This window comes from Podospora pseudocomata, chromosome 3 (assembly GCF_035222375.1).
Source record: "Podospora pseudocomata strain CBS 415.72m chromosome 3, whole genome shotgun sequence".
Taxonomy (NCBI): Eukaryota; Fungi; Ascomycota; class Sordariomycetes; order Sordariales; family Podosporaceae; genus Podospora; species Podospora pseudocomata.
In genome coordinates, this window is record NC_085887.1 from 1,422,449 (window position 1) to 1,445,463 (window position 23,015).

Here is a 23,015-nt window from a genome sequence, read left to right on the forward strand (position 1 = left end):
CTCTAGGTTGTTCCTGCAGCCAGATCGTCACTTCAATATGCCCAACTCGTCCTCTTTGAAGCATTGAAAATATCGGGTGTTCGGCAAACACAGTTTCAGCCTCAGGATATCCCCTATTTTGCACATATGCTGCCCCCAACCCCAGGCTCAACCCCAGCCACACCTCAGGCAGAAAGAATCAAAGGCTCCCATTTGAACAGTGGCATCGCTTTGTCACGCTCATTATCCGGTAGTACCTATCAGAGAACCCCAGGTAAACCCGTATCCCAAATTACACAAGCTCGTCGTCTCAAGAATACAAATACAGGTGTGTCTCCGCCCGTGCTGTCGTTATCGTTTCGAAGTCATAGTCATAGGTTATCTCTTCCTCCCCAGGTTTCTGAGCAGCACACCTCCAATAATACCCGCGGCAACTGCCACCCCGCTCACGATGGCCACGCCCATCAGCCCTTCCTTGGCCACCTTGTCGTCGATCAACGTGCGCAAATTCGAAGCTTGAAGGTTGGCAGGTTCCTTTTCGATAAGGAGGTCGTTGTATCTTCGCGCCTCGCCGTAGTTGCCGAGCTTGTAGTTTCCAAGAGCGAGATAGTAGAGGCACTCGCGACGGCGTTCTGGGGACGTTCGGAAGATTTCTGAGAGGAGCATCACGCCGAGGTGTTGCTCAGAGCGTACGTTCGACTTGACAAGGCCCTGTTTACTGCATTAGAACACCATTTAGTTTTCTCGTGAGCCGAAATGCGCACCCAGGCATAGTTGAACTTTGTTTGCACCCCCACCATCTCGCCCTCCTTCTCATACTGTGCCCTGAGCACTCCGAGCTCTGATGAGCTCAGAGGGCTGTTTTCCTATAGTCAATATCTGTTTTCAAACACTTCATGTTCTCGTACAAGCTTACGTTTCGGCATCGATAGCATCTGGAAGCATGGCTGTTAGCTACCTCAGCTATCCACTGCGGCGTCAGGTCACTCTCGGCCCATAAGAAACCTACATGGTAATTGTGTCATGGTGGGCAAAACTCTCCCCAAAGAATAGCTTCCGAGTCAGTCTGTTTCTGGCAGGGTCGGACAGGAGTGAGAAGAAGGTTGTTGAATGCGGCCGGTTTCTACCTTTCAAAAAGCCTTGTTCTTGTTCTGCTCTGTTCTGCGCTTTGGCTGCAGGCGGCGGCTGAAGCTCGGGCCTTTTCCTTGGTGTGTGCCCACACGGGTGCCCAAGTGATCGATGACGAAGCACCTTGCCGCTTGCCATTAGTAGGACAATGGAGATGCGATAAGCTGATAAGAGCAACCCCACGTTTAATACCTTGTCACTGTGGTGATGCCAAGACGTTAGAACAACAATTGCTTTCCAGCGGCAGCTTTGCGACGCGACAGCGCATTAAATTCAATCCCTTTTTTTCACATCAACCAACCCACACACACGACCATCGCCTGCAACCACGCACACAAGTACAATCGCAACTACAGTCACAACACTCAAAAAACATCATACAGGCAGCACAAACCCTCAAGTCTCATCTGGCCATAATACTCAACAAACACCACCACTCCTGTTCAATCCAACCCTACATCACCCCCCTCCACTGCCCCCTTCAAAACGCAGCCCAAAATGCTCCTAGAAGAAGACCCCTCCCTCCTGATCCGCCACACAATCACAAACTTCAACACCGCCCCCGACCGCCTTGCCATCTCCCGCATCTCCGAATCCCTCTCCACCCTCGCCCAAGCCCGCGACCTCCGCATCCGCGAAGCCGAATCCTCCCTCAAAAAACTCTCCCGCCAGCTCTCCACCCTCTCCAACCAGCACCGCGAGCTAACCTCCACCCACTCCTCCGCCGCCCACGCCTCCGAGATCTCTCGCCTCGATACGCAAAAGTTCCGCATCGCAAAGTCGGCTTCAGACCTCGAAATGGAAACGGAGCGGCTGCAAGGCCAGCTGGACGAGTTGAACGCCAGGCTCCAGGAGCTCGAGATGCAGGGTGTTGATGGCGGGGATGGGGTTGAAGGAGTAAGAGGTGGGGACGGCGGGGTGGAGGATGAGGTGCTGCTGAGGCTAAAGGTGTATAGGAGTTTGGGGATGGAGTTGGAGAAGAGTGATGATGGGAGTGGAAAGAAGGATGGAGGGGGAGAGTTTAACAGGGTCGTGTTGAGGAATGATAAGAGGGGGGATGTTCATGTTGTCAAGATTGATGGGGGGTTTTCGAGGTTTTTCTATGCGAATTACTTTTGGCAGAATCTTTGATGGGATGTTGTTGGAATACGTGGGAAAGGAAAAGGCGTTTGGAGTTTGATACCACGGGCATGGCATGTACACGATTTCGTCTCAAAAGAAGAAGAAAAGATTGTACGATTACTGTTCAATCAATCCGAGCAGAGATGCCGCTTTTCATTATCGTTATTTACCCTCGGATTCCTCTGCCTTGTTCTAATTCCTCGCTATGATTGCCCAGGATCATACCCAAATACGCCGGAAACGCTCAAGTTTGTACACAAAATACCTACAGTACACCTTTTCTCGCTCAGGCAGCCGGAGTCTTTCTCACCGACCTCGGACTCAGCAAGTCATGGCTAATCCTCGACTCCATCTCCAGCGTCGTGAACGCCGGTGGGGGGATTGGAAACGTCTGGTTCAGCCTCACCGTCGAAGCATTCGGCGTCGGCCCCGCAGTCCTTGCCCCAAACCCACCTGTTGAAGCGAGCCAGTCATGGTTGATATCGTTCATTATCGTCCCCCTCCTCGATCCGCTTCTCGGGGTAAGGTAGGACCCGCTAGGGCTAGGCATCGGCCCTGCACTATGCGAACGGGAATGGCCGCGGGTGAAGGGAGCTCGTCCTTCACGTGCGAGTTCAAGGCGAGAGTTGATGCTGGTCCAGTCCGAGTCGCTGCCGTTGTTGTCGAGCCTCCACCCGCCAATGCCTTCATAGTCACGGTCCAAGCCGACAGATGGGGTGAGGACTGCATCGGCAAAGGTAGCCGGGGGGAGGCTTGCGTCGGCAAAGGTGGCTGGGGTGATGGTGGTGATGTCGTTAAGAACTTGGTTTTCATGGATGGGAGTGATCGTCCCCGGTGAGGAAATAGATACCTGGCTGGAGGAGCGCCTGGAGTGTTTCCTGAAACCGTAGCTGGATTTTCGGCGGGGAGAGATGTACCCTGAGTTGGGGTGACCGGTTGTTTGAGGGAAGGGAGAAGGGGGGCTGTGGCTGGAAGAACTGGAACGGGCGCTGGAAAGTGGTGATGCCGGCGTCCTCCAGCCGTCACCGCGGGAATAGCGGCGTTGACTGTCTGCCGAGGATAAGAAGGAGGACTTGCTCTTGCCGCGCAGGAAGTACTGTGGCACGAAAGCGAGGGCGATATCGAGGTAGACGATGGCCGCCCTGAACATCAATACTGAAAAGGCGAGGGCGGAGGTCACGCCTGCGAATATGGCCAGTGGGAGGGTAAACATGAATAGGAAGGGGACCACAAGGCCATGTACGGGGTTGATGAGAGCCATCTTGTTCAATTGATGACTCCTATGGGCTTGGAATGAAACGAGAGAAACTCCAGAACTCGAGCTGGACGAGAGAAGGAGGGCCGACAATTGGTTATTATGGGCGATGCATGGCGCGATAGGGGAGCGGCATGTTATCTCGCTCCAAACACGCAACTTGTTAAGGTTAGGGGGAAAAAAGTCGAATGCAGGTGCTAGATAAGGGCAGACAAAGAATAATACGGCCGGACGGCCACCAACGGCTCAAGTTGCCCCTTGACCTCCGCTGTGAAGCAGCTCAGACGCTGTCTCCCGTCTCCGGGCATGTGAAGGCCAAGCCGTGGGAAGCTTGGAGGGGCATTCCCAGTAGTGCCAGGAATCCCTGGCGCAGCTCACGGGAAGACAGGGGTTTGGCGGGGTCCGTCTTGGCATCGTATGTGTTCCACTTGCAAAACTCGGACGCTTTGAAGAAAATCATCAGCGGAACGTGCCGAGGGAGAAAGAGTTTGGGGAGAGATCTTCCAGTCTAAAGCGTTGGGCCCTGTTTCGATATTATTAGCATCACGATTAGGTTTGGCTATCTCTTGACAGCCGAGGGGCTTGTCTTGGAAGGTATATCAAAGATGTTGGTAAGGTGTGGGACTTGATGTTTCAAAGTATCTTTAAGTTCAACATCGGAACTCCAGGGGATGCCACAAAATCAAGAAAAAACTCCTCATTGACACAAGTTCCTTCCAGCTCCATAAACGAAGGGAACGGAATCAAAAAGACGGCAAACGGCTCACAACAGCAGCCTTGACTCGCGTCCATGAAGCGCTCAGCCCTAGCGGCTGATGCCAAGAACCTGAGGGTTATAAGTGGGGGAAGCTGGTCAAGATCAATTCCACCCTTGACATCATCACGACCCGAGTCCAACTGACAGCTTGAACCCAAGAGGATTGAAACGACCCCGGACATCAGTCATCCAACATCGGCAGACACAATGTGTGGTCCAAGCGAAGGCCAATCCCGCAGCCATGAGAGGAGGAGTGGCACAGACGACGACGGCGACTTTCCCTGGGACTTGGGGGTGTGCGATGCCCATTGTCACCCAACCGACACCATGACCTCCATTGAGAGTATCAGCAGCATGCGCGCACGTGTCTTGACAGCCATGTCCACTCGCTCGCAAGATCAAGACCTCGTGGCATCGGTTGCCGCCGAGCATGGCATCAGAGACCGCTCCGCGCTAGTGTCAGACTGTCAAGAGGCGCCGCGCAAGATCGTGCCGGCCTTTGGCTGGCACCCATGGTTCTCACACCAGCTGTTCGATGACACGGCGGGGAATGGCGGCAACAGCACCTATGACCCGTCGAGCTCATCGTTGGCCGAGCAAAAAGCCAAGCACTACGAGGCCGTGTTGTCTTCCTTCCCAGATGCCGAGTTCGTCGCTTCTCTCCCGGACCCAAAACCTTTGAGCGGTTTCTTGGCCGAAACGAGGCAGCGGTTGGAGGAGAACCCGCTGGCTCTGATCGGTGAGGTGGGTTTGGATAAAGCCTTCCGTTTGCCGTCTGCTTGGAAGGAGGATGAGCAACAGGAACGGGACGAGGGGCTTACTCCGGGCGGGAGAGAAGGCCGCCTCCTGAGCCCATACCACGTCAAGATGCCACACCAGACCCAGATTCTCACAGCTCAACTGCGACTTGCTGGCGAGTTGGGTCGTGCTGCTAGCGTTCATGGAGTCCAGGCTCACGGAGTTCTCTTCGACGCCATCTCGGCACTTTGGAAAGGTCATGAGAAAGAGGTCGTGTCTCGTCGGAAACAGAAAATGGTGGCCAAGGGCGCCGAGGACTTTTCATCGTCGAGCGAAGAAGAGGAGGACGAAGACGACATTTGGGCAGAGATCAATGGTCAAGCGCCAGCCGCCAAGCCGAGGCAGAAAAAGTACAAACCGAAGCCGTTCCCTCCGCGGATATGTTTGCATTCTTTCAGCGGGTCGGCCCAAGTGATGAAACAATATCTTCATCCGGCGGTGCCCGCGACAATGTACTTTTCGTTTTCGACTGTCATCAATCTTGCCACGGCAGGCGGCAAGGACAAGTTTCCTGAGCTGGTCAAGACCTGCCCCGATGACAGGATTCTCATCGAAAGCGACTTGCACACGGCTGGTGAGGATATGGACTACTACCTCAAGGACATTTGCAGAAAGATCTGTGAGATCAAAAAATGGACGCTGCAGGAGGGCATCGAGAAGTTGAGGAAGAACTATGAAGAGTTTATCTTTGGCCCGGCCTGAGCGGTCGTTGTTGATACTACCTCCTGTAACAACTTCAGATGTTGATATTCAGAATCATTTCTTCTAGGATCATAGCGGCACAGCGACAAATAACGTCACACTATAAAATTGCAGTTGATTCATAGCCCGTCAGTTGCTCGTATCCAGGATGATGGATTATCCCCCCATGGTTCTGATTACGTGATCATACAGGTTGAACCCCCAACCTCGGTGCCGTGATGCCGAGCTCCTGCTCTCGGTCGACTGGCCCGACGACAAAATCCCATGAATTGTTGGAGGTCATACAACATCCGCACAGATGACCAAGAGTGTCGGGTGAGGGCAATGGCTTGAGGTATATAGCTCAACCAAGTTTTATATCTCGCAGTAGTTTGGTCAACACCTGGGCAACTGCCGTCGCTTGGTTTAGAGGACCGCCTCTTTGGGGTTGCCGTTGCATCGGTGGCGTTTGACATCATGACCATCAAAGACCAAGGCGATATACACAGATACGGTACCATCTCGTCGTCACCAAGAACAATAAGATCTAGATACTCTACGGAGTACGGTATAGCGGAATAAATAAATAGGTAGCGGAATGCTGAAGAGGAAAAAGCTGCTTACTAACTCCCCTCCGATGAAAGGAAATGCCCTCGGTCCAGGGCCCCGCTGACAGCAACCAACTTCAAGTCACTAACGGCTTCCTTCATGCACTCCCGTCGCGGCCGGCCCCCTCGATTTTGGCAGGTTTGGCGGGGAAGTGGACATCGGAGCCGTCCTTATTTCCCCATCAATTCGCCCTCCAATTCTTCCCATCCCCGAATCCCCGCTGCCTTCTCGTTTCCTCATTATTTCCAGCGCTGCCCAGACGCTTGTGCCTCCCCATCAACGGCTGTTTTGGCACCTTTCTAAGCTGTTAGTGCCCGCGCGCATCCGCATGCCAGAGACACGACACTTGCTGCAGCAAGCAGCTTCTTATTCCCGGTAGCGGTCACTGAAACAGACAGGACAGGACCGACGGATGCGCCTCTTTCCCACTCCCGTCCACGAGTCACCCACGTTTTTTTTTTCAGAGCAGAGCAGAGACACAGACGGGGTCCCCAGGCTATCCCCGGGAATTCCTCACCCACAGTGCCACAGTTCCCACCGGTTTCCCCGCGTGTTCCGGATTTCCACCTCCGCAGAGGCGTTTCTGGGGAAGGGAGCCACTGACGGTTTCTCGGCGCGGTCTGGGCGGAGCTCACCAGTCAAGCAACTCCTTGCCTGTCAATTGCCTTGGCATTGAATTTTGTATCAATGGATCATGATGCTGCCTCGAGACTGAGGCGGCCACGGCAGCCACCACAGACACAGCAGCAGTCACTTGTTTGGCAGGCTGGTGTCTCCGAGTCATCTCTAACGCCAAGCCCGGCAGAGTCCGGTACCATCTATGCCTCGTCCACCGGCGTCCACAACGGCAACGGTAATAGCAACGGGGCCGGCACCAGTTATCGCCGTAGAAGGAGATCTACTCTGGTCGATGCCGAGGACTCCATAGCTGTTCGTGGTGATGGATACAGCAACGGAGCCGGGGACGTCAAGCATGCACGCAGTGCCTCTGCCGAGGACGGTGATAGTGACGACGCCTCTCCTACTACTGCTGAACACCAGAGGAAGAAGCAGAAACGAAACAAGCCCACGTTGTCCTGTTTCGAATGTGTAGGGAGAAAGACAAAGGTAGGGAAATTTTAATTGGGCTGCATATCAAGAAGAGTCGATCTCGGCCTCGCCATGGGGGGGGGACGCGGGCGGTCTTACACAGACAGGTCTTGGCACATATCACCAGATTCTCGGATATGAACCGAGCCCATTCTTGCTGTTGTTCCCGGGCTAACAATTACTGCCAGTGTGACAGGGGGAGACCGCATTGCCTTGCATGTAAGTCTGCTGTCAACTTGCCCACAGACTTGCCGTCCGATCTCGACCCCCAGGCTAACGCTCCGCATAGGTATCAAACGTCAGACCAAGTGTGAATATGCCCACGTTGCCAATGTACTCGAGTGAGTCGTCCCCTTTGCTTGTTGATACGTACCTTGCCTGTCATGCTCATGCTCTGCATAGGGAAACGACCAGAAGTGCGGCCAACGAGCGCCGGATGACGAAGGGTCCCAAAAAGAAGGGAGACGCGCTTAAACCCACGATCCCAAACGCTGCTGATAGGGGCTTCAACGTGAATCGACTAAAGGCGCTGGGATCGGTTTCAACTTCGACAGGCCTGCTTTCGAACGTTCCCTACTCGGCTCCTGGCTCGTCCAATGTATTTGGCATTGGATCTGAGCACCCGTTTGCTAATTACTGGACTTGCGACGGGGGCTTGCCCGAGGTTATCTCTGTCTTGCCGGAGAAAGTGCAGTCGGATATTCTCCTGACGCGGTATTTTGAGTGTGTCGACCCGGTGTATCCGATGCTGCATAGGCAGACGTTTTATGCCGACTATGAGGTATGGACTCGAGTGTGTCCTTTTTGCCTGGTTGTTTACTGACAGGAGTACTAAGCATTTCTGGTCGTTGAGCCGGCCTGAGAAGGACCAAGCCGACGGAGCGTTTGTGGCGCTCATTTTCGTCATGCTCGCCTTGGGCACTCAGTTTGTGACGTCGACTTCGCCCAGGGAAAGGAAGCAGACGGCCGAGTTCTACGCTTCGGCGAGTAATCAAGCCTTGCGTGTGAGCTCGTATCTCAGCATAGCGAGCATTCGATCGATCCAGGCCATGGTGTTGATCACGTACTTTCTCATCAACGACAACCACGCTTCTGATGGGTGGGCGTTCGGGGGGATTCTTATGAGGCAGGCGTATGCGATGGGATTGCATCGAGATCCAAATATTGGTATGTATTCTGCTCCCTCCACCGTGTATAAACATTTGGTTTCTAACCCACCCATCCAGTCGTCCCTGACGCCTCCCCTTTTGAAAAACAACAACGCCGCAAGGTCTGGCAGGCCGTGCTTCTTCAAGACACCTTCCTGACGGTCTTGCTATCGCTCCCGCCAAGCGCGACCCACACCGACGTCAGCGTCGACGACCTCAAGCAGGACGACGCCTCCATCGCCACCGACGACCCGACCGACACGGACTACATCAAGTCCAGCTGGACGCTCGCCAACCTGGTCCAGGAAACCATCTGCTCGCCTCGGTCCCTGGACGTGCCCATCTGCACCACCGTCCGCCAAAAGTCTAAGCTGGTGCAAGACTTTAGGACCGTCTACCGCACCTTTCCAACTGTGTTTCGCTATTGGGACCCGCAGGTCCTGACGGAGATGGCGCAGAGCAACAAGCGGGTGGTGAGGCAGACGCTGTTCCTGTGCAGCAATTACTTTCACAACTTGATGCTGGTGCATGCGTCGGAGAGCGCGGATGTGCCTGTTAACGTTAGAGGGACGTTGGAGGCGGCTCACGATGCGATTACGGCTTTCTTTATCTTGTTTCAGCTTTTTGAGGCTGAGGCGAGGGTGTGGTGGGTTTTCAACCACAGGGCGTTTTTGGAGGCGCTTTGTATTGGGAATGTGCTGAGGGAGGTGGCGAGGGGGGAGGAGGGGGGGATTATGGGGGAGGATCCTTTGTTTATAAGGGCTAGGAGCGATATTGGTGAGTTTTTTATTCTCTGGGCGTGGGGAGAACAGGATGCTAACAGTGATTATGACAGCGAGGATGATTGAGATTATGGAGATTATGAGCCAGGGGGAGCAGGCTAGTGAGACGGCTAGGACGAGGGTGCAGGTTTTGAGCGAGTTGTTGTTGCCAGGGGGTAGAGGAGGGGAGGGTGATGGGGTGTATACGATTGGTATGGGGGTGTAGTTCACCAGAGTATTTGGGTGGTAGTTTCTTTGGATGTTTTGGAGGGAAAAGGTATGGTTTCAATGGTACCTAGGTATATATATGGCATAGTACACGGAACATGTATGGTAGCGAATGGATGACATTGATAATCATGGGACAATCACACTGGTCTGTCTCGTAGCGAATAGCTACGAGTACCACCATCTTCCATGATATACATACCTAGCAAGCAATGGCCCGACCTGAAAACGCAAGTCATTCTTTGGAATTCTCGAACCATACCGTCTTCCAACAGAAACAACAACTCCCCATTCAAACCCCCTCGCCAGGTATCTATAACAATCCCCCCCCCCCTACATGAAGAACAACCACCCATCTCCCCCCTAATGATGCCCAACCCCCTCACTCGACCCATGATGAGGATTAGGATAATACAACGCCGCAACAGCAATCCCAACATAAACAATCACACACAACGCCCCCTCCAAATAATTACTCTTTTGATCCCTCAAAAAGTTCCCTACCGTCAAGATCGCCAACAACAGCACCGCAAGGTCAAAAACCTCAAAGTTCAACCCCATCGGCTTCCCCAACCCCCACCCCACAATCACCACCAGCGGCGCATTAAACATGACCGTCTGCAGCGTCGCTCCCAGCACATGCGAAAGCGCAAAGTTCATCTGGTTGTCGTACGCCTCGTCCACTGCCGTCAGGTGCTCCGCCGCCTTTTCCACAAGCGGCACAAGAATCAACCCGACAAACGCGTCTGAAACGTGCCGCTCAGTGACAAGATTGTGTATCTGATCCACCAGCGTGATGGCAATAACGGTCACGAGCGCGATGGATACCGCCAGGGCGAGACAGCACTCTGTCAAGGTGAGCCGGTTGGAGTGGTGCGAGTACTTTGGGTTGTGTCTATCCTCATCCCTCGCCTCGTCGGCAACAAAGATGGCGTCGTAGATGCCGTGGTGGGTGTGGGCTTGGAAAAAGACATAGATCAAGTAGGCAATCAACAGCAAGACAGCCATCGATCGCGAGATTTCGATCGTTTTGCTGATGAGCTCCTCTTCGGGGAGTTTCCCGCTGTTGATCAGACTGTGATGAAAAACCGTCGGGATGGCCAGGCCGAAACCACTATTGTCAAATGTTAGCCCCTGTCTACCATCAACAGTGAAGAAGAAAAAAAAAAAAAAAAAGGGGGACATACGCAGTAAGCAATAACCCAGACCCAGCCTCACTAACAGCCTCACTAAACCCCGTCTCTTCCCTCCTCAACCCCCCGGCAAAAAAACACAACCCCAAACACAACAACATCGTCGCCAGCACACTCCCCAATATCGCCGCCTTGATCACCTGCACGTAATCGATCCCCCCCTCCTTCTGCTCCCTCGTGATCAAGACGATAAACATGATAATCTCCACCAAGCTCCCGAGCGTCGTCTCCACTAACACCCCCCAGACATGGGCGAACTTCCGTGACAGTTCCTGCCCGGCAAAACCGATGAGGTTCGCGCAGGGGACCATGGCTAGGTAAGCGAGGATGAAGATGACTAGGTTTGCTGTTGGGGAGGGGGTGAGGGCATAGCGGACTGCGATGGCGACGGGGACGACGGGCCAGAGGAAGTTGACCATGCGGGAGGCCCGGGAGGAGGACTGGTAGACTATGCGGAGGAAGTGAAAAGGGTGAATTCCTGAGCGGTGGGACTCGCCCGTGTGACGGATTTGGAGGGAGCGTTTTACTACCTGGGCGGCGGTGCGGGTGCGGGAGAGTTTGAGACCTAGGTTGTTGGTGTTGTTGTGGAGGGGGAGGGCGCCATTGTCTGGGAGGACCTCGCCTTGGGCGGTTGCGGTGCGGGAGGAGGGTTGTCTTGAGGTCGAGGTGGAAAGGGTTGGTTTTTCCTGGGTGATGGTGTGGGAGGGGGAGGGTTTCATGTCGTTGTTGGGGTTGGTGATCTCTTGAGGGGGAGGTGGTTGATGAGGTGGGTGTTGTTGCCCTGGTTGGGAGGAGGCGGAGAGATACTGCTCTAGCAGCAACGAGGTGACTTGTGTAGGTGCCAGCTCGGGGGTGTCGCTTCCTGGTGGTCCCCGTGGTGGTGGGGAAGGTGCCGACATGGTTGACCTGCTGGGCTGGGTCTTGGTGACCTTCTAGAAGAGAAGCTTTACCCCAGATTTCGGGGCGATCAACGTTGCGATCTGGGTCTAGCCTAGATCTGACCAGTTGTATCCAAGTGACAGTAGTAGCACAGGTAAGATGGAAGAAATATAGAAATCCAAAAAGAAGCGGACAATCTGATTGTGAAATAAAAGTGACTGAGAAATAATTCAGGGGCAACAAAAAGTTGAAACCACAACGGGGGACGGCCCGCTACTTAGTTGCGTCGGGTCTCTCTCTCGTCCCGTTCGTCTCTCGTGCTTGGTGGTGGTAGTTACGGAGTCTTAATTACACGGCAGGCAGGTACGAATGCAACCAAGAACTCCGAGTCTTGGGGAACATGGCCAAGCCGGCTTGGTGTTGGTACTTTTTTTCTGGAGAACCCCCCACCCAAAAAAAAAAAAAAAGAGAGGCCCAAAAAAGAAGCCTTCAGCGAATGGGCGGCACAGAGCTTCGTCAATACCCAATCTATGTCTTGGCTTCATGTTTCAGGAGTTCAAAAACGGGCATATCAGTCGGTGGTTGGCCGCCCGTTCTAGGCCAGCTGGAGACTCCAACACTTGTTTGTCTTGCACAACCGTGATATCACTGCTCATGTCGTGCCCTGTGCCCGCTTTCTTGTGCCGTGATGGCTGTGCTGTTGTGCCCCGCGTCTGTGGTTCATTGCCTCGCCGTAATCGAAGACATTCGGCGGTTCGAGACCGGCAAGTTGTGTCGTGTCTCTGTCCTCGGCTGCTCTGTTAACATCTGCTACGTTGAATTAAGCTCTCCCCCTAACAGCGGGACGTCCCATCAAACTGTCAGGATAATCAGGGGTCATCCCATCCGTCCCTTTGAAGTTGGGGCAATGTGCCAATAGCTGGGCAAACAAGTAGCTCTCGAGTGTTGTTTCTGTTTGCACCGCACGTTTTGAGATGATTCGCTCTCGGGCAAAGGGACACCTTTTTATATCTCCTCAGAGATAATTCATAAATCAATGCTGGATAACATCCAAAATTATACATCCACCTCTGAAACCACCCCGAAATTCGCCCCCACCACCACCAACAGCGGCCCCACCCCGTGCACAGACCTTTCACACTCTCTCCCCGATTTGCAAGGGTGCACAGGCCACTTTGAAATGGGTATTTAATCTCGGCCACCCAGCCAGTTTTTGTATATATTTTTTTTCTCTTTTCTTTCCTCGCCCTTCGGGGCATTTGGTCAATTTGAAACGATACAGAGAAGATTAGCATGGCCCCTGCACTAAGGATGACACGCTACTCAAAGAGACGCTACCAATTTTTTCACTGTAATCGCTGCCTTCCAAGGTGCGATATGGAGAAGAGATCTTATTTTCGGAGACGCGCTTGATGCTTATGGTGGGTGGTGTGTGTCTGGTTGATGTCACTGCATTTCGTGTTGATTTACAGGAGTCCAGGCCCTTGCATCATCATTTGGTACAATGTGTTGATAGAGTTGAAGCCGTGTAGTTGTGAGACATACTCGTCTCCCGGGTCACTGCGACTCGCACGACATCACAACTTTGCCACTCTCGTTGTCGAAGCAATCGGGACAATTACTCTCTGAGATCGGTTGCCTATCTCCTCTGCTCGTAAAGAGACGACCAGAACACCAATAGAACAAATAATTAATCAGAGATCTCTATTTATTTTGGTTCCCTATTTTGACCCAGACTAAAAAGGAAATAAATAGTCCCATAGAACAGCAACTAAAAACACCGAAAAAAAGTAAAATAAAAGCAAACACCAAAGCCGGCTAGCCATCTATAGCCAGATGCATGACCAAATCCTCTCAATCAGATGTCCTCCTCTTCCTTGATCTTGACGTCAATGCACTCCTCAATCCGCTCCTCCTTGACACCCACCGCAGTCGCAACGACGATGCTTCCACCGTCCTCCTTCTTGATGTCCACAGAGGTCACGTCCTGCTTGTTATCCTCGGAAACCTCCACCTTCTAAGCAGTAGCCTCCTTGACCTCCTCCTTCACCTCCTCAGCAGCAGGCGCATCGGGGACCTCAACGTCCTCCGCCTTCACCTCCTCCCCCTCCTCCCCCTCCTGCTTGACCTCCTCAGCATCCTTCATCTCCTCATCCACCACCTCCCCCTTCCTCTCCTTGAGGTCCTCCTCCGGCAGCTGCTTCTTAATCCCCATATTAATAATAGGCGTGGTATCATTGTAAATCCGCAACAGCATCGCGCTCCTGTCCTCCTTGGGCAGCATTAGGTTCAGGCTGTGGAAGCTCTTCCACAACGGCAGAGCCATGTGCTCGTTAAAGTCCTCGTCTGTTGGGTCTTCCGGCTCGACTCTGAGAACGCAGCAGCCCAGGCCGATATCCCGGACCCTCTCGCCAATCTCCTCCAGCTTCTTGTACTCGTCCCCGGCAATCTTGGGGAACATCTCGATCAAGAGCTTCTTGAGCGTCTCCTTCTTCTTGAGAACGACCACTCTCTCCTCGCCGATGTAGCCGTGAAGAATGGGCATGCCCTCCGACTGAATACGCCATCTGCAGACCTCGGCCGAGGGGGCATCCTGCTTGACAAACATCTTCACACCACCGTGCACAAACTTGACCTGGCGGCCTTCGTTCAGAGACAAAATGTCACGGACAAGGGCAGAGGTGTAGTAAATGGCCTTGGCGGGCTCGCCCATGGCGTTGCGCACCATGTACCGATCGGTGGGGAAGCGATCTGAGATCTTGTAAAACTTGGTGACGTCCTTGATGACCTCGTGATCGGGAGAGAGGTACTTGAACGGCTCCTCGTATGGGCCCATACCTTGTCTGACCTTGCGATCGGGCACCGCCTCAGTAGTAGTGGCAGGAGTGGCAACAGCGGGGGTGGTCGACTCGGAAGGCTGCTCCTCAGCCTTGACTTCGTCCTCGGGGGCTTCTTCAGTCTTGGTGACCTCAGGCTCGGCCTCCTTGAGCTCCTCAGCCGCGACGGCCTCAGCAGCGACTTCAGGGACGGGTTCCGGAACAGGAACAGGGAGCTCCTCGACTGGGGTAATCTCATCCTGGACGGTCTCCTCTTCAACCTTGAGCTTCTTGACGCTGGAGTCATCCTTCTCCTCGTTCTCCTCCTCCAGGGGCCTCTTGGTAGCGCCGCTGGACTGGCCATTAGTCCTGGCCACAGGAGGCTGCTTTCTGTTCTCCTCGGGCTTGGCCTTGAACTCGGCCTTCTTGTGGAGAGCAGTGATGAAGAAGCCACCGGTATCCTGCTGGTGGGGATAGACACGCATGCAGCGGTCGAGAGGGAGGTCAGCACAGTCGCTGCCCTCGGCAGGGGGGAACATGGACTCGACGAGACGACTGGGAGTGACACCATCCTCGGTGGACTTGGTGTACTCCTCGACCTCCTGCCATGTGTTCCACAAGCGCTCAGACTTGTCCATGATCTGCCACTTCCTCATGCCGGGCTTGCGCTGGAGACCAGGAAGCTCATTGCTGCAGTCGAGGATATCAATCTTGTCGGGACCGCCGCATCTCTCAATGGCAGCGGCAACAACGGACTCGTTCTCGACGGGGTTCATGGAGCAGGTCGAGTAGACGACCCGACCGCCTGGCTTGAGCATCTGCAGGGCACGGACGAGAATGCGGACCTGGGTAAGATGGAGACCCAAAGCGCTGCCGGGGGTCCAGTCCTTCCAGAGGTTGACATTCTTGCGAAGGGTGCCGTCACCGGAGCAGGGGACATCGGCAAGAATGCGGTCAAACTTGAGGTAGTTGGGCTTTGTTGGGTTCTCGGGGTTGGGAATTCTGAGGGCAGGATACATGGTGGCGTCGTGGTTGGTGACGATCATATTGGGCGATGAAAGACGTTTAAGCTGGTGGATAAGCATGTGGCTGCGCTTGTAATCGGCATCGTTGGCGATGAGCATGCCGGTGGCTCTGCCGTCGTCGCTGGGGTCGGCCTCGAGTCTGGCGGCCTCGTCCTCCTGCTTGTCCTCGGACTTGACGGCACCGTTGGCGTCGCCAGAAAAGCCGCTGATGACCTGGCGGATACGGGACTCCTCGCCGCGGTGAATCATCTCGAGAAGCTGAGCAGCCTTGCTACCGGGAGCAGCGCAAAGATCGAGCACAGTCATGCCGGGCTTGAGGTCCATGAGCAGAGGGGGGATCATGGAGACAACCTCCTGTCTGCTAATGTTGCCGACACTGGTCTCGGACACCAAGAAGCGCTGGAACTTGGCGAAGGGAGGGAATTTGCGAACGACGTTCTTGGGGGTGGTCATCATCCAGGCAAGGTCGTCGGGGTACCAAGGCACAACCTTGGGGGCTTCGACAATGACACCATCGTGGGTGATGCTTGTGATCTCGGGGATGTATCTCGTCTGAAGGAGGCGCTTGACGGCAAGGGCATGTCTAATGTTTTCATGTTAGTGTCAAAGCAACAGTTGAGCTTCAAAAGAAAGTCGGCTGTGTATGTACCCTTTGGAGCCAGCGAAGCGGAAACTGTTAGGAAGCTCCCTCCGGTAAGCGGCCCAGAAGGCAGTCTGCTCGTCCTCGGGCAGGTCCTTCAAGAGGGTGTTGTAGTAGGTCTCGAGCTTCTTGTTCTCCTTGACGACCTCGGGGTATGTCTGGTAGGGACGGTGACCATCGCGGCCTCCTCCACGGCTACCACCGCGACCTCCGCGACCACCACGGCCGCCGCCTCGTTTGCCCTTGTAAATATTAGCATACTTGGACAGGAAAGATGATGGAGAGGTGGTGAAAAGGAGGGCCGACGTCTGGAAGAAGGGAGCGCATACCCTGTTTCCGCGACCCATAGTCAGTATCTGTCGCAATTGGGGGAGCGTTTGGTTGTCTGGATAGTTGCAATGCGCTCCAATCGCATCAATTCACCTGTTTCCAGTGCACGAAGAAAAAAAAAATATGCGGCCGCGCGACTGTCTGAAAGCTTCAATGTGGGGGCGGGGACAATCTAATCTTTTTGGTGGAGTCGCCAGCCAAGGCTCGGTGCCAAGATATCGAAGAACGATCCGAGGATTCCCCATTCAGGGGGCCAGAGTAACGACTTCAAGATGCAATTTGCTTTGACATTCTCATTTTCTTATATTCTCTGTATATTTGATTTTACACTATCATACATGGCGTTCCAGTCCATAGCTAGTTTGGGACAGAACAAAGCTAGCTCAGCCACAGCTATCTCGGCATTTACCAAGAAATACAAGCTCGATATTGACTTCGAGACAGAGCCTCGGCCGAACACGGAGATCGATCATGTCTCCTCTCCTCCCCGTCATACTTGTTCACCTACCCAGAACAACCAGGTCCCTGCTTGTATGGCCATGTGTGAGGGCTGGTCTCTGCTGTGCTGCCATAACCCCAACCGATTGGTAATCGTGGTGCAGCATGATCCGACATGAGTAACCATAGATGTTCATAAGCTATGCGTCTCGAATACCTGGCTAAGTTCACCCATCGAGCAAACCAACTGTCCAATGGATAACCCTGTCTACACCGTGGCCGTTGATGGCGCTGACGGGAATGGCAGCGCAGTCCTTGATCCACGCTCCCTCGACGCCACTGGGGTGAGGCTCATCGCCGCGAGTGACAGCGGCAAGATAGTCTCTCAGTTCGGCAAAATTTTCCTGCGCACCTGGCAGGTCGCCTTTGGTGGCCACCACAAACCATGGCTTGCCTGCGATGTGAAGACCAGCGCCGGCAGTGGTTGTCTTGGCGACACCAGAACTTGTCCAGAAGTCGCTTTGCATAGTCTCTCCGGCCGACGCGCTCCAGTCAATGGCGGCCTCGCGCTCCCGTTGCTGTTCCTCTTCCTCCCTCATCTGTGCATATAAGCCAACCTCGAGCCACAAGGCCTTGAGTGCTTCGACTGCGTTGCCATTTCCGAGATCGATGACAAACGCAAGCACGCCAGCCCGCTCAACATGACGCAGGAAAGCAATTCCAAGTCCCCTGTCCAAGTGAGCTCCCTCAATTAACCCGGGAATATCGGCGATGGTGAACTTGGTTCGCTGTTGAAGTTCCGGTTCGGCGGGTTCGGCCCAAGGGTCGTCCGATACGTCTTCTGCAGTTACTTTGAAACTTTTCACCACCGGTCGACCCTTGTTGTTATCGAGGACAACTGTGCCGATGTTTGGCTGAAGCGTCGTGAAAGCCCAATTCCCCACGCGCGCGCGACTGTTGGTGACGGCGCGCAAGAGAGTGCTCTTTCCGGCGTTTGGCAATCCTACCAAGCCGACATCTGCCAATAACTTGAGTTCCATCTCGATTTCCATCGTCATGGCATTCTCACCCCGCGTCGCAAACATGGGCTTGCGCAGGTTCTTGGACACGAAATGTGGGTTCCCAAGTCCACCAAGGCCTCCTGCTGCTAAGAGAATGGGACGAGGTGTCGGTCGAGAGAGGTCCAGATAGACAGGTGCCTTTGGTTGTTTCAGAAGCCGATCGCGAATTGGCAGATCAGGTAGCTCAACCCGTTTGCGTTCCGAAGATGACATGCCGGGATACAGAATCCATTTCTTCCTATCCGGGTCTTCAATCGGCTCTCCATCCTCATCCATCTCCACTGCAACAGGCTCCCGCCTTCTTTTCCGGCGCTTCTTGGTCAAATATTCCTCCACAGCTTCTGGGTCGTCACGGGAGATCTCTCGGACGACGGTGCCGACTGGAACGCTGAGAATCACGTCCTCTCCACGCTGACCGCCTTTTGCGCTTCCCTGACCACTCTTGCCCCTCCCAGCGCGCGCAAATTTTCTCCGCGCCAACTTGTGTAGCGATGTTTCGCTGTGCACTGCTTGGATGTAGATACTCCCGCCGTGTCCTCCATCACCACCATTGGGAGGCCCGTCCGCCATATATGCCTCGCGCAAGAATGAAATACAGCCATGTCCGCCGGGTCCAGCATGAAGAGTCAGTTTGGCCTTGTCGGCAAAGTTGGGCATCGAGTAGTCGTCGGGAGAGGGGTTCAGACGAGTCGTCGCATATTCAATGTCGTCCTGTGCTGGTGCTGAGGGGTCAGTGCTTGCGTGTCGCCTGCCATGGACGGCCAGGTTGAAGCGCGGGATGCGGCTTCCATTAGGCCCAAATATCGATGGGTAAAGAAAGGGAAGAAACACCCGCGGGCCTCGAGAGCCCCGACAGGCCATTGTGAGAGAAATGAGAGACAAAAATGGTTGAAGATGTTGCTGCTGTTTGTCCCCTGTTCAGATAATTTTGAACAGGGGTCCTTGGGGGTGGGACCGATAAGATAGCGATGGAGTTACCCCATGGTGTGCTAGACAAGCAACCCCTGTCCGGCAGTGGCTGTTGTCACCCGCCACAGCACGTACCACCTGGGGCTTGAAGCCGAGCGTGGGAGCGGCTTTCTGCGTCCTTTTCGACTCCAACGGTCAAACGTCCAACGTCGATGTTGAATGTAAAAGATATGAGATATATCCAATGCCTCACTTCTTTGGTCAATTGCCTTCCCCATGACGTCTACTTATACTCTCTCGTCAAAGAGAGACGCGCTCAAGGCCCTTGTCCCCTCCCCGCGTCGTGTTCCAGTCTGTCATGCGGGTGCTCGTCTTTGGCGTCACGCTGGGCTGGGCTTTCATTTGCTGGACCCGAGCTTGCATTGCTGCATCTGCGTCGACGGCTGGCCCTCCCCGTTGGCAGCATCAAACATGCGGTCAGCATCCGAGACGTGGGTAGTATAGTGCCCCAGAAGTGTCGTTCGTTCGTTCTGCTCAGTTGAGCCATTCCCAGTCCCAAGGCATTGAAGCGTTTTCCAGCCTCTCGTACCCCGTCTTTTGCCCGCCAATCTCGTCGTTGAGCCGCCATTGACCCCCCATGCAGCCGGGCGAGACAGGAGACACCACCACCGAGCACCGTCTTCGCCGCCCGTTTGCTTTTTTCTTATTAATATTGGATTTTATTTTTCTGTTTTGTGGCATCTCCCCAGATTGTCCTACAAGACACACGAGTTCTTCTTGGATTGAATCTTTCTTCAAGTCTCTACTGGCCACCTCAATAATACATAACAAATACCGCCGGATCACCCAGTGGTCATTCGGGAAGCGATCTCTCCATATTCCCTCGTCCCGGCTCCACCACCTCCGCTTCACCCCTCTCCTCATCCCCTCGTCCCCTCGTCCGCTCTCTCGCCGTTGTACATCTTGTCACCCCCTCTTTTGCCCCCAGCAGCGTTTTCTGCTGCTACCACTCGAGCCACTCTGCTTCTCTTACTATACTCCGTCTCGGTATCGTGATTAACAAACGGGAACAAGTCAGCCACGCTACTCTGTGCTGGTCCCGCTTCTTTGCGATCATCGCGTGTCGGGATTGGGCTGAACAGGCATTGGGCATCTGCAAGAGCTGCAGACGACTTGCTGCCATACGCCCGCATTCGAGCCACGACACAGATTCCAGACTAAACGTGGTTAAGCCCGCCTTGGTTTGTGTGTGAGCGAGCCAGCGATCCAGCCCTCGCCCAACTCCATCTTCTCCTCCTGCTGCAACCTCGGCCACAATCCACCAAAGAGAGCCTCTCCTCTCTGCCTCCCCTTCTCCCAAACACGAACGACGTGGTTCTGTCCGTCACTGAGCACCCAGGAAAGGTCCCCCAGAATGTGAGTTCTCCTCCGTACAGTCCAGTCCGTACACGCCGTCCAGTCCAGCTCAGCTCACACGCAGATACCCAGACGCTCACGACGCACCATCTATCTGCTTGCTGCAGCTTGAGCATTCGTGGACTGCTTGTTGCTTGCTGCTTGCAGTCAGTCTATTCCCATCGCCGCCCGCCCCGAGTGTGTGTGAGCGTCCTCCTCTCTCCAGGTCAGTTGTTGTTCACCCAGTCTCTCGTCCATTCACGCCCTCTTTGTCCCCCGGTCCCCCTCTCCCAACCTGAGCCTCATCGCTGCCCGTCAGGTGCTGCGTGTTCCTTATCTTCTCGACTGGAAACATCTCCCCGCCCGGCTGATCTTCTCTCCCATCTTCTCCATATCAACTCTTGTTATTCTGGGCAGGACCCCAGAGCACAGCTGTTTCATGACCATAGATCATGAGACTGTGTACTTTTGTGTATCATCACCTTGACTTGAAAGCCTCAGACGGGCACCTTCCCCATGAACCACCAACCACCACCACACCGAGACATTTCCAACGGTCAAGCACTAAACATGTATTCCAGAGACTACAATTACAACAACAACAACAACAACACCTCCCCCAACACCAAATCCTCCCGCAAAGGGGTGATCAGGATGGATCCCGACTGTGCCATTTGCCATGCCCCGGCTTCTCACGCCTGCGAGTGTGAGGCCAAGGGTCTGGAGGTGGCGGTCCGGCAAGCCGAGGCCCGTATGATGCAGTCTATCTACAATGACATCAGGTCAGTATCCCCTATCTTATCACTATCAAAGGTCTTCATAGACATACTAACACTCATGGTAGATCATGGGTTCGCGCACACGCACAGGACTATATCCTCGAGTACTTCCGACTGTTGACAGAGCGACGCAAGGCGACACATGCCCAACACTTGGAACGCATCACTGCTCATGCCTACCACTACTACCACGCTCCACCGCATCCCAATGAGATCGCGGCCGCGCAACAGGCGCTCAAGAGGGGTATCGATGAGGACTGGCAAGCATCGGTTCAACGCTATCCCGAGGTACTCGAGTACTTCTACAGCTTGGTTGAACTGACCCTTCCCGACGATAACGAGCCTGCTGTCAAGGACCCGCCCCTCAGCGCCCTCCAAGGGTCTCGCAAAGCAGCTCGACGAAACACTGGACCAGGGACTGCTGTGAGCGGCCCTAGCCTCGCAGCCCCCCCTCCTCATCTCCATGAGAGAGAGCCTCTGCCACTTCCTCGAGGCCGGACCCCGCCACCACTTGAGCCCTTGCGCGAGAGAAGAACGCCTGCGCCACCAGGAGGAGGAAGAAGGCAGTCTTACAGAGGCCCTCCACCCGGACCCCCACCCCCGCCCGCTTCTGCTTACTTCCCACCGCAGTATGGGCCAATGTAAGCGATCATCAGAATTAGATCGCTAGCATTACACTCCTGGGGAGTTCCTGTCACGGCGGTAGCGACCTGGGCTCGCTCTTTTGCATCATCATCTCCTTTGTGCCCGCGCTCGAGACGTTTTATCACCCAACACACCCGCTCCACCTTCAAGACGCCAACGAGACCACGAGAGCATCATGTCCCCGGATTTCTTTTCCATGGTTATGATTTTCTTCCCACGGTTTACGATTGCTGCATAGCCTCGGTTGTGGTTTTTTTCGATGGCATCTTTTTTTATTTACTCACGTTTTGGACAACTTCAGCGTTCCTCCGATACCCACAACAGTCATAGACATTGTTTGTGTCTCTTGAGAGTTGAACATCATTTTGGACAAACAACAACGAAGGAAGAGGAGCTTTACACATCGACATTTTTTATGTTTCTTTTTTTAAACTTTGATTTTATGGCGAACCGGTTCAAACAGTACGGATTATGGTTGGGATATCTCATGCTGAACTTTTTTTGTCACCTTTCGCTCACCTCTCCACAACTTTTTTGGGGCGTTCTTTTTTTCCTGCTGTTCGGAGGCTATTTTTGTGTACCGCGCTTTTGCTGGCTTAATATCGCTTGAACCGACACCCCCTCTCCGTTCTTCGACTGAGTTGATAACACATGGGGAAAGGGAAGAAAACCTGCATTTACCACGAGAGAGAGAGGATAACGGCGGATGTCCGAATGATGGATGGGGGAACGTTTTTGGATTACCTTATTGATGCCGACATATGAGATTGTTTGTGTTTTGAAAAAGAAAAATTGGGAAAGACACGGGGAGATTGTGGAGGAGATATCATGGTTTGTTTTGTTATGATGGATGGGATGGGATTTTCTCTAGTACATTTTGTTGAGTTATGTTATCTTTCGACGGGGAGGCAAAGGGGAGCTGGAGGGCTTGATTAACATCGGCTCTTGGTTCTCCCAGACGGTGAAGGGGTAGGGCATCCGCCAGGAAAGTCGTCATCGATGTTGATTGACTGACTCTGGCTGGAAGACTGGACCTTGGTACCGCCGTCGTTCTTTGACCTACCCTGGAGGAGAAGGTCTGTGTACATACGGACGATAAAAAAAACATTAGGAAATTGAGATTATCGGATCTCTGTATTGTTTCTCTTGCTGCCTGTGCTATTATCGTTGCCGTGACGCCTGTACTTGTGCCACTATCACCGTCGACACCGTTACCTAACCGACAACGGATCAGAATATCACTTCTCCAACGCAAACCGACCGTCAATCAAGATCCACAAACGGTAGCAACCCGATCTCCCCGTTTAACAAGATCTACTAAAACCCACACAAAGTATCATCACTTGTCAA

General features: G+C 53.9%; 11 protein-coding genes across 11 annotated transcripts; 6 read left to right on the plus strand and 5 right to left on the minus strand.

Annotated features, from left to right (window-relative positions):
* Positions 1-357: 357 nt before the first annotated feature.
* FIS1 (Mitochondrial fission 1 protein) lies at positions 358-1,204 on the minus strand (the record flags this gene model as incomplete). Its single annotated transcript, XM_062888693.1, has 4 exons — positions 989-1,204; positions 896-914; positions 744-837; positions 358-690 (listed from the first exon to the last, which is right to left on the minus strand). Exons 1-4 carry the CDS (start codon positions 1,002-1,004, stop codon positions 358-360), a joined length of 462 nt encoding a protein of 153 aa, XP_062744592.1. The 5' UTR covers positions 1,005-1,204.
* Positions 1,205-1,605: 401 nt separating this feature from the next.
* Positions 1,606-2,238, plus strand: spc24 (putative kinetochore protein spc24; the record flags this gene model as incomplete). Its single annotated transcript, XM_062888694.1, has 1 exon — positions 1,606-2,238. The coding sequence occupies one exon, from the start codon at positions 1,606-1,608 to the stop codon at positions 2,236-2,238; it is 633 nt and encodes a 210-aa protein (XP_062744593.1).
* Positions 2,239-2,515: 277 nt separating this feature from the next.
* QC762_303990 (uncharacterized protein) lies at positions 2,516-3,490 on the minus strand (the record flags this gene model as incomplete). Its single annotated transcript, XM_062888695.1, has 1 exon — positions 2,516-3,490. One exon carries the CDS (start codon positions 3,488-3,490, stop codon positions 2,516-2,518), a length of 975 nt encoding a protein of 324 aa, XP_062744594.1.
* A 182-nt stretch (positions 3,491-3,672) lies between these two features.
* Positions 3,673-4,265, plus strand: QC762_0051920 (uncharacterized protein; the record flags this gene model as incomplete). The annotated part of the gene is made up of 2 exons (XM_062883506.1): positions 3,673-3,899; positions 4,205-4,265. The coding sequence occupies 2 exons, from the start codon at positions 3,673-3,675 to the stop codon at positions 4,263-4,265; spliced, it is 288 nt and encodes a 95-aa protein (XP_062744595.1).
* Positions 4,266-4,448: 183 nt separating this feature from the next.
* On the plus strand, positions 4,449-6,009 carry scn1 (Cut9-interacting protein scn1; the record flags this gene model as incomplete). The annotated part of the gene is made up of 2 exons (XM_062888696.1): positions 4,449-5,719; positions 5,934-6,009. 2 exons carry the CDS (start codon positions 4,449-4,451, stop codon positions 6,007-6,009), a joined length of 1,347 nt encoding a protein of 448 aa, XP_062744596.1.
* A 1,007-nt stretch (positions 6,010-7,016) lies between these two features.
* Positions 7,017-9,861, plus strand: QC762_304010 (uncharacterized protein; the record flags this gene model as incomplete). Its single annotated transcript, XM_062888697.1, has 7 exons — positions 7,017-7,436; positions 7,607-7,637; positions 7,708-7,759; positions 7,821-8,199; positions 8,255-8,585; positions 8,645-9,343; positions 9,402-9,861. 7 exons carry the CDS (start codon positions 7,017-7,019, stop codon positions 9,551-9,553), a joined length of 2,064 nt encoding a protein of 687 aa, XP_062744597.1. The 3' UTR covers positions 9,554-9,861.
* A 57-nt stretch (positions 9,862-9,918) lies between these two features.
* QC762_304020 (uncharacterized protein) lies at positions 9,919-12,556 on the minus strand (the record flags this gene model as incomplete). The annotated part of the gene is made up of 2 exons (XM_062888698.1): positions 10,743-12,556; positions 9,919-10,669 (listed from the first exon to the last, which is right to left on the minus strand). The coding sequence occupies exons 1-2, from the start codon at positions 11,645-11,647 to the stop codon at positions 9,919-9,921; spliced, it is 1,656 nt and encodes a 551-aa protein (XP_062744598.1). The 5' UTR covers positions 11,648-12,556.
* A 703-nt stretch (positions 12,557-13,259) lies between these two features.
* Positions 13,260-16,455, minus strand: NCL1 (tRNA (cytosine-5-)-methyltransferase ncl1; the record flags this gene model as incomplete). Its single annotated transcript, XM_062888699.1, has 3 exons — positions 13,260-16,051; positions 16,118-16,350; positions 16,438-16,455. The coding sequence occupies 3 exons, from the start codon at positions 16,453-16,455 to the stop codon at positions 13,645-13,647; spliced, it is 2,658 nt and encodes an 885-aa protein (XP_062744599.1). The 3' UTR covers positions 13,260-13,644.
* A 648-nt stretch (positions 16,456-17,103) lies between these two features.
* MTG2 (GTPase of the mitochondrial inner membrane that associates with the large ribosomal subunit) lies at positions 17,104-18,798 on the minus strand (the record flags this gene model as incomplete). Its single annotated transcript, XM_062883507.1, has 1 exon — positions 17,104-18,798. One exon carries the CDS (start codon positions 18,796-18,798, stop codon positions 17,104-17,106), a length of 1,695 nt encoding a protein of 564 aa, XP_062744600.1.
* Positions 17,131-17,904, plus strand: QC762_0051980 (uncharacterized protein; the record flags this gene model as incomplete). The annotated part of the gene is made up of 2 exons (XM_062883508.1): positions 17,131-17,477; positions 17,808-17,904. The coding sequence occupies 2 exons, from the start codon at positions 17,131-17,133 to the stop codon at positions 17,902-17,904; spliced, it is 444 nt and encodes a 147-aa protein (XP_062744601.1).
* A 324-nt stretch (positions 18,799-19,122) lies between the features above and the next one.
* QC762_304050 (uncharacterized protein) lies at positions 19,123-22,859 on the plus strand (the record flags this gene model as incomplete). The annotated part of the gene is made up of 5 exons (XM_062888700.1): positions 19,123-19,337; positions 19,697-20,087; positions 20,117-20,262; positions 20,823-21,023; positions 21,086-22,859. 5 exons carry the CDS (start codon positions 19,123-19,125, stop codon positions 21,663-21,665), a joined length of 1,533 nt encoding a protein of 510 aa, XP_062744602.1. The 3' UTR covers positions 21,666-22,859.
* Between the last annotated feature and the right edge of the window lie 156 nt (positions 22,860-23,015).